Source organism: Bombus fervidus, chromosome 4 (assembly GCF_041682495.2).
Source record: "Bombus fervidus isolate BK054 chromosome 4, iyBomFerv1, whole genome shotgun sequence".
NCBI lineage: Eukaryota > Metazoa > Arthropoda > Insecta > Hymenoptera > Apidae > Bombus > Bombus fervidus.
The window spans coordinates 9345931-9361565 of record NC_091520.1 but is presented as its reverse complement, the minus strand read 5'-3'; the positions used below and the strand labels follow the sequence as shown (position 1 = coordinate 9361565).

Genomic DNA, 15635 nt, shown 5'->3' with positions numbered 1-15635 from the left:
TTGTTGCACGCGGTACGAATACGGTTGCTTTAAAGAAACGGGAGATTCCTCGAGACGTTTCTATTACAACATTTACCTTGTTACGTTCTTCCGCGTCGTGACCGTGTGTAATAAAACGGTACAGGAACAAAATTACAAGAACAAGCCAGACCATTGAGGAAGACAGGACAATGTATTTCTTCTCAAAGCACAACATAAAATGCCTATGAATTCGCGAAAAAACTTACTCGCTATCGACTCCCGTAACTTGTAACTATTCTCTTTCCGCGATTGATCGTAAACTACATAAATATCGTTAAAACACAGTAGACTCGATCGATACTAGAGCGAATTCCATAGGAAAAACAAGGGTGAAAGAAAAGGGGTAGGAAACTTAGGCAAGACACGTAACGAAGAGAAGTGCGGCTGTTGCGCAAGTTTTTGTATTCGTTCCCTTCGAGTATCGGCTTGTTTTTGCGGCAATCGACGAATTACACGATTCTATTAAAGATAGTAACAGTCACGGATACGATTCTCGTCTATCCACCTCTTTCTGTCTCTTTCTATGTTGCGTTCGCATCGATTCGTTTCCCCCGCGACTAACGCTGTTCGTGACCGTTCACCGCCAACCCATACGGGTTTCACGGTCATGAGGTCTTATCTTTCTTAAACGCTCCTTTCTCCTCAGCCTGTGCCGATGGAACCCCGTCACGCCGGCGGGTATCTAGTTTCGTACTACTTCGAGGCGTTTAGCCTTGATGGGGAAGCCGAGTAACCGAGATGATACGTAAAAGATAGAGGTGAATTGCAGACACGTCCAGGTGATTCCGGATGAATCGTTGCCCCATTGATGGATGCAGCTCGTTAATCAATAACGCATAGAACGCGTGAACAAGCAGAAAATTCTACCAGGAGGCATACAAGGGAAGAACGCGTTAACGAGGATTACATTCGGATCGTGACCGCTGATATCGATTCGCTTCACAGTTTTTACCAAGACTTTACTCACTTGTTCTTGGAAGTTTTAGAAGCAAATTCATTCTGCGTAAATTCTTTCTTCGGACTGCTAAAACCCAGATAGTGAAGGAAACTAGTAAATGCTACTCAATTTTTATGGAAAGGTTTCCTTGTCTATCATCGAATTAATCGCGGATGGAAGGGAAGGTTTCTGATTAAACTCACAGCTTGAACCGCTTAAGGAATCCCACGATACCGAAACGTTCTTAGAACTTGAATGCTGTTGAATTACTCGGCCGAGGATAGGATTGTTGCTACTACTTACTCGACAAGCAGTATCCTGCAAGTCACGTTGCTCTTTCATCAACAGAATGGGGAAATACATAGAGAAATCCTTGAGACGAAGTAGTAAAACGACGAGGCCGCGTCAATCACGAGGAGGTACTCGAAGCACGCGCCTTTTAAATCTTCGTTTCGCCTGCGACCAATTAAAAACTGTGATTCTAACTTGCGACCAGAGTGGATATAGAGATCTTCACGATATTCGTCTATGGAACTGTCAAGTAGTGAGAAATTGGTAAAAATAATATTCATAATATATTAAGGATGCTTTAACTTATTAATCGGATCGTTCCTTAACCAGAGACTTTCTAATTATACAGTGACGATCGAATAAGTAAAGATCGTATAATTATAGAGTAAAAAATGAATAAAGAAGAATTATTTCTAAGAGAGGTGATTCGACGGTTTATGATTACATTTCCAAATAACTGGATCCTTCGCTCAAAGCTAGAAATCGAAGAGAACGAGTTGATTCATCTTTCTCGATGAACAACTTAGATGATCAAAGAAAGATTCTTGACGAATTTCGTAAGAAATCATAGAGCGTTGAAGACAGCCAATAATAACCTCGACGAAACAAGAATCCTCCCCGCGAGGTGCTGGTTCGACTTCCACTTACATTTCTCGTAACCCAATACCGTCGCGTTCAATCTTATCCCCCATGTCCTTTAATTTCCTACGCAGCGTCATTACGTCGTCGATCGCGACGGAATTCCAGTCGATCGACAGAAATAAAACGAGGAAGAAAAAGAGGACGAGGCAAAAGTAAAAGAAGAAGGACAGGGGGGAGGTGAGAGATATCGAGAATGGAAAAACGTAGCGACACGGAAGGGATTCAAATGAACTGGAAATCGAGAAAGCGCGGTCTCGAATATTCTCGACGTTTCTCGAGAAACTGTCGATCCTCTCCGGCTGTCCCCGTTACTCGTCTAAGTTGCACGCGAACCAAGAAAATCTGGCGATAATTAATCGACCCTACTCCACGATACTCGAACCTCCCCGGAGGAGACGGTGCTCGACGTCGGCTAATTGATCGCGATCCGCTGTTCTTTGATTGATCGCTTAATCGACCGGAGTGAAAAAAAAAAGAAGAGAGAAATAGGAGACCAGCGGAGTGGAAAAAGTTGGAACACGCTAAAACCTCGATCGAAAAAGTCCTCGACGAGAGAAGGTGTACGCGACTATACATATACGTATATACCCTACGTTCATCTCGAACGCGAATCTTTGTTTAGGAGTTCGATGAACGAGACTGCAGCTCTGAGAGGACTGCTGGTGCGTTGGAGTAAACGGGAATAATTATTCCGGCTTTTCGACGTCCCGGGTCATGTCGACAACGATTATTGACAAGCGTAATTTCCGTTATCGTTCGTCTATTAATTAGACCGCACCAGCGTGGGTTTCCCGTTTGTCGTTATTTGTCGGCAAATATGTTGAAGCGTGTCAACAAACGGTAATAACGTTGGGGATTGTTTCACAAATTCGAAATTAATGATAATTTCTTGAATGAAAGAATACATATATATTATAGCTACGCTGGAAATAATTCGATTTATCGGAGTTGATATAGAAATTTTCCAAGCACTAGGCTAAAAGCACCGTTGTAGTTAGGAATAGATTGAAAATGCCACCTGTCGAGTAGGGAGAGAGGGTGAAGATTAATTCGTTTAGGAAGTCAGGTGAACCGGAATCAAGGGTTCGCCTGACTTCCTAAGGGAGAGGAGAAATTTCGATGAAGGTTCGATCGATGCGTTAGACCTGAGAACAAGAAGCTACCGGCGGCATAGCAATGCGATTTCATGTTTCGAGTTATTACATTCGAACGACGTGAGACGATCGTTTCTGTACTGACAAATTGTACATGTACTAAAATTCAATTGCGCCGATGCACGACCGCAAAATATACATGGAATGGCTTTAAACGTTTCCAGTAACCCGTCCACAATCCCTAATTTTCCACAAATATAATCTATCTTTCTGTTAGAAAACCGAATATCCAGCCAGACTCTACGATATCTCTTTCCTATCCTAAAATGATTTAAAAGCTTGTATTTGGAAATGTATGATATGCTTTAAAATATAAAAATATATAAATTTTTTGGTTGGTGGTATTAAAAATCTAAGCAGAATGAACTCACAAAGAGAATCAAAATTATTAACAAAATATTAAAGAAACCATCTTTTCTCAAAATGTTGGTTGGCAGACTTGTGCTATTTTAGAATTCATGTCTCTTTGGAATTGCCCTCTTCAATAAGTAAAGAACGTTTTAAAGAGGATCACACTCAAAAGAGCGATCTTAAGATACATACTCCAGTCAAGATATGTTTATACTGAAGATATAGGTACTAAAAGATACTCCTACACGCGTGGTTCGATCAAGACTAACGCAAGAGGAACGACAGAAAAGGGGACGAATCCGTGAAGTAGACTGATCCTCGCCGAGCAGTCTCGAGGCTTAGTGTCAACAATGATATGACGTGATATGCAAATGGAAGATCATTCAAAAGAGGACGATACGTGGTCACCTAATGAATATTTACTCACGCCTGAAGACACCGAAGTACGACTACGTATATCGAGGTAATGCGTACGACGATTAAACGTATAATTTTCGAATTAAAGTAGCGATCAAATCGTTAAACAGTTGTCCCATGCAAATGGAAGGTGTACGCCAAGTAATGGTCGCTCTTTGATCGAACTACTTTTTACTCTTACCTTTACTTTTACTCTTTTGGCTCTACTTTTCTACATTCACTAGTAACCTTGTTTTCATCGAATTTTACAATAGAAGTTTATTTATATGACAAATAAAATGGCTTGGAGTGTTTTAAAGAAATCTTTGACGTAATTGGAAGAAGAAATTACATCTCGATGTAACGATGATTCTCTTATATTCTTCTCAAACATAAGAAATTTCCTATTTTCTTTCTTCTAGAAGATAATGCAAGGCACGCAGTACTCCAATATTTTAATAATGAATCTTTTCGTAATTTTTTAGATAGAAGAAATATTTAAACTTACCTCGGTTGTAACATCCGACAATTAATCCAACAAGTCGTCCAACTCAATTTCCATCAAACACTGACACAATCACGTCCCAAAGATCACCTCAATTGCCGGCATTGAAATCACCAACATCGTCGAACCCCCAGCTTCGAATGCCTGGGCACGTAAACCGAATACTCGGAATATACGAACTAGCCTCGCGTTAGCGACCGTTTAACACGAACAATTATGTTAACCAAGGAAGCGAGGTTAATCGTCGTTCCCCATTGTTTGCTAAAACAAAGCGTGGAAGATCGCGCGCGAGCCTCCTTTCTCGCGACGTTCCCTCTACCCTTTTTCGCTGGTTCCGGACCGTTAATCCATCACGGTTCACGGCGTCGACGAGAGAGAAAAGCATCCGTGACAAATCGAAGATGGTGCCAGCCGCGAAAGAAGTTGCATTAATTTAACACATGTTCCTCTAGGTCCGATTGCACGGTGACAAATACGGCACGACTTGGCTGTGAAAAAGCCACGAACAGGAAGCAACCTCCCACGACGTAACCACGTGCTAATCCTCCAGTGAAAACCGGTGCTTCCAACTAATCTTCAAGATCTTGCAAACGGTATGACAGAAAGACTGATTAAAATCTCCAACAAGTATCTTCCGTCTTCGAATGATCTGCAGTTTAATTAATTTAACAAATTAAAGACGTTGTAAGATTTCCAATGTAGGAAAATACTCGTCTTTTACGGAAAGAAGAGTATGTGAAAGACTCGTTAATTAATTATATCACGTGCTTCTTCGAGTTTCTGGTCCCCCGACGCTCTCGCCGTCAGGTGCACGTCGCGATGTCAAGGTAACCACGTGCAAACGAGACGGCAGGACCGCTGTCGCCTCGAATTACACCGACTTCACTCCACTTTCCTGACTCCCATTCCACTAGCTCCTCGATGTTTTAATTCAGTACCACTGACCACCTTTTCAAATAACACTGTTTGACAGTCTCACCACGTCGAAGATATCGATCTCTGAAACACAAACCTCTCGCGTTAATCGAAAACGAAAGATCCACGGATTCATCCTCGAACCTCTAATCGGCAGACGTAAACGATCATCGACGACACGATCAAACGAGCTTGGCACGTTTCTTTTATCCTTGTACGAAATTTCACTCGTGATCGAACACAGACTAATTTTTTGATTAGATCCACTAGAACTTGCCGATTTCGTTTAGGAACGCACGGATCGAATGCCACCTAAGTTCCGGAAGAGACGCGTGCACGTACCGGCGCGTTACTTCATCGAGTTGGAAGAATAGCAAAAGAGGTGGAGTGGACGTGGTGTTCACCAGCGAGTGGTGGTGAAGCGAAGCTGGCCGCGGCGATGCCGCTGGGTGGTGGTGGTGGTGGTGGTGGTGGATAAGAAGAAGAAGAAGGAAACACAAGAGGAGGTGTGCTTGGCGCGATCTAGCCGAGAGTGGTACCAGCGGCCACTGAAGAAGAAGTGGCGTGTGCGGATCGCACGGCCGGGTGAAACGAAGACAGCGGCCTCGAAATGGTAAGAGACAGAGAGCAGAGCGGCCGAAAGAGAAGTAGACGGGAGTAGGAGGGATGGGAAAGGAAGAGGAAAGAGAGGGAGAGAAGAACGAGAAGAGGGAGGAAGGAGTAAGATCCTCGGGAGAGCGTCCTTCTTGGTAGAAAGGGAGGACGAGGAATGGTCCGTCAAATGGTATCCCTGCGTACCGAAACCGTTGCCCACCTGAAAATCCTGGCTTCCTTCTTCCTTCTTCTTTTTTGCCATAGCTAATTGTACGGACGTGACATCGTGCTTATGGCGTGGAGAGCGTTCGAGGACGCGTTTCGAGAGATATCGGATCGTGTCGAATGGGCAAGAACGAAGAAGAGATAAATTTCTGTGTAGAAGAAGAAAGATTGGTAAGATATCCTTAATAGAAACTGGTTCTGAGTCGACATTGCAATCGATAATTGAGCATGTACAAAAAGCATATTGGAAAAGAAAATAATAAAAAAAAAGATAGATATAAGTGTTTAAAAAAAAAGCGTACGAATAAAAGTGGTAAATACTTGCGAAAGGAGAAGAGGAAAAAGCACTGGAACGGCAAATATTTGTGGTAGGGAACTCGCGAAACTTACGACGAAACGATACCGGGGACAGTCACGAGTCGCATTCTCGTATAATTGTTAAGTACGAAAGCATCCGGGACATCCTCAGGACGAAAGGCAGAGAGCAGACTGCAGAAATCACGTATAACGAACGAGATATTCCAAGATTTCCCACTTTTCGACGTCTGCGAAGAAGCAGTTGGCAAGCGGTGTGCTCTCGCTTAATTTGCAGATGTGCTCGTCGTCGACGACAACTACGGCTACTTTTCCCTTACGTTTCTGTCTCGAGCGACCTGCATATGTGCACCTATACACAACACTTCCACCAACTTTATCGCTCTCGAATTCTCGGAGAAATTGTTTCTCGTCTACGTACAATTTTATCGACCATTTTTTACCATTAAAAAGACGTTGGAAAATATGTTAATTGCTGTATATAGATCATTAATCAGTAGCCAAAGGTGATAACCGACAAAGATGGTAATTCTTCGAACCCGAAATTTCGATACTTTCTCTTCAACTAAAGCGGTATCCAACATTAGAGGTAATCATACAGGTTTAATGGCCTCTGATTAAAGACAAGCTAATAAATCGCCCAGCCTCTAATGATACCTCTTCTACACCCGACGACAACCAAATCCTACATCTATCTAGTCGCTCTTCCTGCCTGTCCGTCTTCGCCGGTATGTACATCCGCGCGGCAGGCACAATATCCAGCAGGTTCTCGCGATCGTTCTTTCCACGTCGTGTAAAAGCACAGGTACGCCTCGTAACAACGTCGTGGTACAACGATAGAAGAGACAGAACCCACGACAGGATATCACGTGTCTCTAGTGCGCGTCCTTTAAGTCCATGGATCCGCGGCCGTCCGCGATGCGCTTTTCACGGTCTTCTGATACATTGCTACCGTTTCGAGGAGGGTCCCTGTGCATCCTCCAGCCGTACAGACTGCCCCTCACCGAAGGCCTTGTATTATGGTAAACGAGACATCGGAGCCAGAGGCTGCCAGTCACCGGTACTCCTTCCACTTCCCTCCGATTCTCTCCTTTCCTCGTTTGTCTACTCGCAGTTGTCCTCCCCACGTTGTCTCTTCCTGCTTGCTCCCATTGCTGCCTCCCCGATGTCTTCTGTTACAATCCTCCGTGTCTCGCTGCTCGAACTCCAACCGCCGAACCGTCCTCTTCGAGGACTTAATAATCTTAATGAATTTGAGAAATTCGAGCAGTGATCTCGAAGATAAGTATGTACTTGGACGGATCTTTTTCTCTGGCTACGTTAGAATTCCTGAAGAACACCGAGAAAGGATCGTAGATACGATGACTGAATCACGCAACTAGAACGTGAACAAGAAGAAAACGCGTTAAATCTCGTTATATCGCTCGTTTTATTCTCCTCTGTGCCATGAGATTACGTCCGATCTTACATTCAGTTTTAGTTTCTGACTTCTAAATGCGACGTTTGAACTCCGTGATTCTGTATTCTCTGGACGAATCGAGTCCATCGCTACTCCTCAAGCTTTATGCCTCAATTTCCGTCTCTGTCCCTCGTTTAATCTTGTCCCCTTGATCGTCCTCTTTACCCTCGCTCCCTCTCGTTCCATGGCTCCTTCTTTTTGTCTTCCGCGTGCTCTGTCTCTGCTCCCTGTCCACCTTCGCTCTTGTATTCTTCCTCTTCGACTTCGATGCTCATAAGGGGAAAGGGAAGGATCGTTGCGTCCGCTTCGCTTCTGTCGCGCGACGATGCATCACGGAGCCCTCTAATGAAAGCCTTTTCTCCGACTGCCAATTAACCCCCACGCGACACCGGCCAAACGAAAGAAAATAGCGGACCGACGCGACGCGTGCACCTATACAATCGATCGCTTCTGTCGCGCCACCGTGTTTAATTGTACGTCGTACATCGTTTCCCGATGTTTTCTGTCCCTCTGATCTCCCTTCAAAATATATTCAAAGATTATGAGCCGAAAACAAACGGAGAAATCCATACGAACATACTTTTCTTCCATATTTAACCTCGTGATTCACGTTCTTCACGTACTTTAAATCTTACAAATGTATCTTGAATATATTTTAAGACTACGAAACGATGTATAAGTAATAAATGTAGGTAGATAAATAGATTTCATCAAACTGATTTAAATGACTTGCTGCGTTTAATGGGACTTGTATCCTTGCCGATTAAACGAAGGTTCAAGAAAAGGCCAAATAACCAGAATATACGCACGTGCTTAACAACAAAGTACTTAACAGTACACGTTCCCTCCGCATGATTCTCCAAGAATTACAACTTACGATTATTCACCGTCTTTCTGATATCTGATAAAAAAGAACAACGAAGGAAGCAGCGTGATGCGATCGTAAGCCTGCTTGTAATACTTTCACGAGAGCGCGAAAATTACGCTAACACCGGCTAGAAGCCAGCGGCGGAACACGTTCCATCGATGTATGTACGTACATCGTAACATTACCTTCATCAGATAAACGAAATTCTTCGTCGAGAAATAAATAAAAAGAGAAAAAGAAGGAAGGAAGAAAGAAAACGGCGGAGAGGAGAATCTTAACACGAACGTGAAAAATCAGAGGGCAGAAATTCATCTTTCGCGAGACGTCCAACACCCGGGACACTAATCCGACGATAAATACGCTCAGTCACGGGTTAAGGGAAGCGGCTACGTGATTGACAAGTCAAACGAGTTTCGCGCGATCCACCGGCCACGATCGATCATCGCGACTATCCGTGCAGATCTCTCGATCGTCTCCAGAAAAAATCCACGCGACGCCTTCTCTTCTACCCCGTGTCTGCTCGACTAACCCCCACCGTCCATGTGGGACGTTGCACCGTGTAACAAATAACGTTAACGATGCAAATCGCAGACTAAGATCACACGCCGCCGCCGATTATTAATTGTTTTCATTCGTCAAACGGAACTTCACCCGAAATCACTGCCTTGAGATTCGATAAATCCACGATTATCAGATATAGATATAGACGTAAAGGTGAAAAGATGTGAATATTGAATCGATTATTCGAAATTGGAGGAATGACGAGGCGCTAGGTAAAAAAGTATTTGAGAACTGTGGGAAAAGAACGAGAGAGAGTGAGAAAAAGATGTATTTCCAGTAGTGATACGCAATTCGAGACGGTGCACGACCATGTAAATAACGGAGCGCTGCGTAGAGTGCTAATTAACAGAAGGGGAAAAAATAATTGTCCCTTGGTTCGTCGATATCTCTCCACTTGCTAAGAATAATTATACTCGACAGGGGACCCGAGCTTGTGTCGCGTGTATGAATAAAAGAGGACGGCCAACAAGGTGCCGGGAGACCGTTTAACTTTGTGTTTGGGACCGCCTACCCGACGCCCAGCCTTAGGGGACACGATTGCGCCTCGCCACTTTCTAATTTACCATCGAGTTTCGCCAGCTGACAACGCGCAATTTCTCCATGCAACACATCGACCCTCGGAACTTGACATTTTTCAAGCTGGGAAGCTTCATTTGGTTTCGCCCCTTAATAAGGAATTGTTGAAGAAAATATCTTTTTATTCTTGCTAAGTACTCTTACGCTTAAGATCTTCATTTCCTCCATTCAACAGTTCTTAAAATCTTCTCTACCTTCTAAAATATTTCCCTCCAGATTCATCAAGGACTGCTCTCTCTCTCTCTCTCTCTCTCTCTCTCTCTCTCTCTCTCTCTCTCTCTCTCTCTCTCTCTCTCTGCCTCCCTCTCTCTGAAAATAATTGGACTTAACAGAAAATCTGATGATTATCTATGTAAAGATAAATTTAAGGATAAATAAAGAAATGCAATAAAAATGAAGTGAATGTATATAATCTCTGACTTCTTTGATTTGACGAATAGAATTGTCATGGTCCCGCCGAAGAAGAACATCGCGTTGAAGTTCGACAAAGTACGAGGAACACCCGTTATATAAATCTGGTCACTGGATCGGCTTAAACGCTCCTCGGGGCGAACTTTTACGAGACACGCATTCGTTATCCATTAGGGTAAGTATAGCACGTGTGGTGAGTTCTGGCCGGTGTTACCAGAGCCGAGTATACGATATTCATGCTCTCGCAAGCCATTCCGGCTGGCGCGTGTAAACGGCGGGCATAATTGAATTATCATTCGAACCGCATGAAAGACAGCTAAAGCCCAGCCCCGGTAATGAGCGAAATAAGCGTAACGCCCGCTCGGCAACGCGGTTTCAAAATAACCCCGGTATATTTAGGCAACAATGGGCCCCGATAAAAGCTGCTACGATAATTCCCCATGGCCTCAACCACACCCCCACTTTTCGCCAAATTATCAATGCTCGACGACGAAATGGCATTACTGAAATTAATGTATAATTAATTCTAATATACGGCTAAGGCGAACCAAACTTCCAATCCTTTTGTTTTATTTATATTAATGTCGATTTCGATACTTTTGAATATTCTACATAGTCGATAATTATCATTAGATTCACGAAAAAAAGAAAGAAAAACTTTATATACAAGTAGGTACTATATGTTTCTAGATTTTACAAGTTCTGAGAAAATACATCACGCAAATAATTGAAATAGTTTCTGTTTTTATTTGTCTCGATGGCTATGTAATATTCAGATAAGCCAATTCCCATGGTATTTTATTAATGGAAGTTTAATTGCACGTGGTGATGCTAATTAATAATCCTCTCCTCGACCTCCAATAAATCAAGTCAATTTTCAGTTTGATTAATTTCACCAGCCGCCGTCCAAGTTAATTTCTTGAAAATAATCGGTATAACATTTAATTAAGAGTTTCACACAAATGTAGCGTAACGATCGAGAATTCCATGCGCTGAAGCTCGTTCGAAGAGTACCGTAGAATACTTGTTTATTTACTACAGCGATAAATAACCTATTTAAAAAAACAACAATTTATGAAAAGAATCACGTTATGAATCTTAGGTTATGTGAAACTTCTAAGGAATATGAAGCAAAATAAGTGCGTTGAAAATCATTCTCATCGTGCAAGAACAAAGTTATCAAATAATAAAAAGTTACTTTTTCATATAAGAGGAATGAACGTAGTCAGTTTCTCTCAGCTAAAAAAATTCCTAAACCCCTCTTGGTAGCCTCTTCTCACAGATGTTTGAATCAAGATTACAACATTCTTGCTTTTTCTCGTTCCCCGGGTGAAGATTAAAATCTGGACCGGCAAGAGCAGTTGGACCACCGCCATTTTTTTTACCGTGTAACATTATACCGCGGGTCATTTCCATTCAACGAACACATGGCACACGAAACTCGCGAGAGAAACACTTATATATACATACATACGTGTAAAAAGAATATATCGAGTAAGAAAGAACAGAAACCGCTATCAAACGATCAGGAAATTCTGCAAATTTTAACGCGTTGACACAGCCCAACTTCGTTTCCGCCACATTGTTTTTTTCTTTTGACAAATAAATCATTTGAAAAATAATTATTACCTCAAGAAATTAATAGGAATTATTTTCCTTTGATTTAAAAAACTGTTCATGTCGTATGTACCCTTCTATGGCACGGAAAAAGAACTAAACTTACTTTAACTGTATCGTATATTAAAGCTACAAATTACGTACAAATTGCCGCAACACGTCGTCCGCATATTTCATCTGACGACACGGAAATCAAGAGGACGTTTAACCGTTCGTTACACCGACGCACGTAACCTGCTCCAGCATTTAAACGAGGATGTTACAAACACTGCTCCTAAATAACATACACGAGAACTAGTAATGCTTAATGGAACAAAGTCAAATCAAAGAAGTAAATTTTATAACTATAAAATTATACATACCTAATCCATTTCGCCCTAATAAAATTCCAACTCCTGTTGTTGCAAGTATGATATGCCAATTGATGTATACAACTATTTATTGACATCACAGGTCAACTAATTAGAAATAACACAGTATTTATTTCACAGAATATTATATTTATATTTGCTTGTGCCAATATTTCACCATTCCAAATACAAGTTATAAACTAATAAAGAACGTCAGTTCTCACATACCTTGCTTTTTGTAAATGCAAAAAGAGCATATCAAATGGCGTCGTTTAAAACAATTCCGCGCGCATTTTTAATTAAACAATACTGGAGAATAGAAATGATTCCCTTTCGTTATTGCAACTCCAAATTTATAATTTTAAATTATTGAATAAAATTAACTTATTCTGTTTAATTTATAGCTTCCTAAGATATTTCTCTATATTTATAAAAAACATCCTTTACAAAATTATTACTATTCTAAAAATGACTATAATTTCAATATATATTGTAATCTTCGATTAAATGGAGGTATTATCGCCATCTATGTGTACTCGTTTCAGTATTAAAGAAAGTAAACTGTTTTGGGAAAGTTTATAAAAATCACTATTCATATATGAAAGTATAAAATGACTAATATTGATCGAAAATAAAATATAGTTAGTAAGGAAATTGATTAAAACCTGATTAAGTCTTGCATTATTTATCGACTGAGAGCAGACAAGACATGGACGATAATAACAAAATGGTAAGAGGGCTGTAGAGACGCAGAAATGTGTGAGACAAAAATGTATTGGGTATCATATCTATCCTATACCTCGTTTGTGATTTATTGTGGACTGTTTACATTGTGAATATCTGAAGAATTTGAGTTTTATATGTCTCCGAAATTTATAGAAACATAAGAACATCAGGAAAGAGATTTTATTTTTTTTCTAATAGTTTTGTGAGAGGTGTATACATTGACAAGTTGAATTAATATCCTTCTACTAGAAGCAATAATTAAGCGAACAAGAAAATAGACATGAAAGAAGGGCATAACGTACCTAATATAACAAATGATGATTATATTCACGAAAATGGAGAGGTAACTTCGTTATTGCATATTTTATACAATATTTTAGAATAGAATCATTATTATCATAAATAGCTTTGCAGTATAGGTTACAAGTGTGTCTTGTTTAAGAGGTTACATTTGTGTTTACTTAAAAAGTATTTAACCTTCCATGTCTAACAGTAATATTTCATTGTTTAACAATGTTTCTACTGTTGTTTATAATTATCATATTAATAGTAACATATATGTGCTGTGAATTAAGTTAGTATGAGTTTATTTATGCACTTATAATAGGCTGTTAATACAGAGGAATCTCCAGCAAAGCAAAAATTACGTGGATGGCTAAATCGAAACTTAAGAATAAAAATGACAGATGGGCGTATTTTAATAGGTGCATTCTTATGTACTGACCGTGATGCCAATGTGATTTTAGGATCATGTTCAGAATTTTTGTCAGAGGATCACACAGAAGCAAGAACTCTTGGTTTAGTAATGATACCTGGTAGACATATTGTAACAATACATCTTGATGCTTGATGAGCAATTGTTTTGTTTAAAACTAGCTATACAGAATTTATTGTCCTCTATTTTTTCGGATTATATAGAATTTTATTATCTTTGTATTTCTAAAAATATACTCAATAATGTGAATAAGATTACTAAAGAAGAAAGTAAGATGTGTATATAATTTATTTTCAACATGTTGCTACTTACTGTACAAAAACTTAAACATAAACTATAAACTGTAAACAAAAAATATTTCAGCAAACTAGATGAATTCATTTGGTTTCTCCTTATCTGCGGATTCATTATTTGTTTTACTGGCTGTAAAGAAAATATAATAAAATTAAAAAGAATCAATTTATTTAATAGTAGCATTAATTTCATTATACTTACACTTTTTTATACATTCTTTCTGTACACCACAGTATTCTTGTTCAAGTATCATAATATGATTAACTTCTTCCTTTATAATCCTTAATGCATCATCTATTCGTTGAGTAAGAGTGAAAGACAAATTATCCAATCCTGACAAGTAACTTAATTCTGAAGCAGCTACTGCCATTTTATGAACATATTCAATATATCCTGTTAACTTCTACAAAAACATATTTAAGAATATTTTTAATAAATCTAATATCCCTATATAAATTTATTTTATCTTTTCTTACAGTTAAGATTTCTTTTTTACTTTGTACTTGTGACCTTAGTTCAACTATCATGTCCCAATGTGAATCACTAACATTAAACTCTAAGGTTTCCCTTGAAAGGGTAATTAATTCACTTAACAATTCCCTGTAAAATATTTTTATGTGATTTTGATATAACAGAAAAGTTTGTCACACTTCAATAAAGTTACTTAATCCTTTTTATTTTACATAAAGATTTACTTACTTATATTCTTTACTTGTTTTCATTATTGCTGTATATGTAACAGTTAACGATTGAGTTGCACTATTAACAGCATCTATAGTTGATTGTTGTATCATATATTCAGGAGTTAATTTTTTTACATCAACAGGTTCAAATTGTAATTTATCATTTTCTGTGGGTTTATTAGTTTCTGGTTGGTTTACAAATGTAAAGCTTGTAGCATACTGTATAATAAAAGGAAGTATTAACAAAGATAAGATATAAGAAAATTAGAATGTTTTTAACCAATTCAGGATTTTACCATAACAGGACTAGCTCTTTTCAATAATACACGCAGAAGTTGACGCAACGACATGATATTAATAAATAAATGTTCCTTTTCATAAAGTCATTAAAGTCAGGGTTAAGATACGTGATTGTTTTGAATAACACAAACCAAATAATTATAATACGTCATGAAAAATGAATTTTTGGTTCACGTATTTAAAACTGTAACATACATATTTTATTTGCATAAAAATCCGTCAAAAAATAGACGTTAGTACCAAAGCAACTTGTATTTATTTCCAAACTATATGTAATATTTTCTCGCGACTGTGGGACGATCTAGCGACATGACACTAAATCAAATATAATCACAGCTTTCAAATTTTAAGGATATTATGCAGAAAGAATCTTGATATATATTTCTTAAAAGAGTGGAAATATAATTAAGTACGATATTTCATAGCCTTTTATTATAATTGTCGTAAGTAATAAATAATGTAAGACTTATTACATTTCATGTATCATATAAGTAATTATTAAAATACACAAAATATCTTAAATTTTATAAGATTTAAAATATTGAAATCTTTTATAATGCACTAAGAAATAAGAAAAATTATGAATCACACATTAATAATACTAGTTGCCATAATATGTAAAAATAAATAAACAATTATAATTTATTTTATTCGACATATGATTGTAGGAAGACTTTGTGTATCTATATTTTCTTACAATTATCAAATTTGACGATGTATTAACTGAAA

General features: G+C 39.0%; 3 protein-coding genes across 8 annotated transcripts in view; 1 reads left to right on the top strand and 2 right to left on the bottom strand.

Moving 5' to 3' along the window:
* Dachs (unconventional myosin-IXb-like dachs) overlaps window positions 1-12347 on the bottom strand; it is a 90849-nt gene extending 78502 nt beyond the window's left edge. For 2 of the 5 annotated variants that reach the window (XM_072002166.1, XM_072002167.1), the window contains exons 1-3: window positions 12201-12347; window positions 11983-12112; window positions 4301-5296 (exon numbers count right to left, since the gene is read on the bottom strand). The gene's annotated coding sequence lies outside the window, so the exon portion shown is untranslated. The remainder of the gene's footprint in view (window positions 1-4300; window positions 5297-11982; window positions 12113-12200) is intronic. The other 3 variants (XM_072002164.1, XM_072002165.1, XM_072002163.1) reach the window with 2 other exon arrangements.
* A 631-nt stretch (window positions 12348-12978) lies between these two features.
* Window positions 12979-13902, top strand: Sbat (LSMD1 domain-containing protein Sbat). The gene is made up of 2 exons (XM_072002253.1): window positions 12979-13257; window positions 13522-13902. The coding sequence occupies exons 1-2, from the start codon at window positions 13195-13197 to the stop codon at window positions 13762-13764; spliced, it is 306 nt and encodes a 101-aa protein (XP_071858354.1). The 5' UTR covers window positions 12979-13194; the 3' UTR covers window positions 13765-13902.
* Window positions 13286-15209, bottom strand: LOC139986710 (uncharacterized). Of its 2 annotated transcripts, XR_011799702.1 has the most exons (6): window positions 14903-15209; window positions 14623-14825; window positions 14400-14523; window positions 14125-14326; window positions 13942-14052; window positions 13286-13853 (listed from the first exon to the last, which is right to left on the bottom strand). XR_011799702.1 is itself a non-coding variant. In XM_072002246.1 (5 exons), exons 1-5 carry the CDS (start codon window positions 14954-14956, stop codon window positions 13997-13999), a joined length of 639 nt encoding a protein of 212 aa, XP_071858347.1. In that variant the 5' UTR covers window positions 14957-15209; the 3' UTR covers window positions 13900-13996. The 2 variants fall into 2 exon arrangements, 1 of the variants encoding a protein (XP_071858347.1); XM_072002246.1 differs by lacking the exon at window positions 13286-13853 and having other exon boundaries at window positions 13900-14052.
* Between the last annotated feature and the right edge of the window lie 426 nt (window positions 15210-15635).

Excerpts from the sequence above, each read along its gene's own strand:
- Sbat (XM_072002253.1), top strand. The coding sequence starts at position 13,195 with ATGAAAGAAGGGCATAACGTACCTAATATAACAAATGATGATTATATT. Across the intron at positions 13,258-13,521 it reads ATATTCACGAAAATGGAGAG|GCTGTTAATACAGAGGAATC; the intron begins GTAACTTCGTTA and ends CACTTATAATAG.
- LOC139986710 (XM_072002246.1), bottom strand. The coding sequence starts at position 14,956 with ATGTCGTTGCGTCAACTTCTGCGTGTATTATTGAAAAGAGCTAGTCCT. Across the intron at positions 14,826-14,902 it reads AAAGAGCTAGTCCTGTTATG|TATGCTACAAGCTTTACATT; the intron begins GTAAAATCCTGA and ends TTTATTATACAG. Across the intron at positions 14,327-14,399 it reads GTAAAAAAGAAATCTTAACT|AAGTTAACAGGATATATTGA; the intron begins GTAAGAAAAGAT and ends ATGTTTTTGTAG.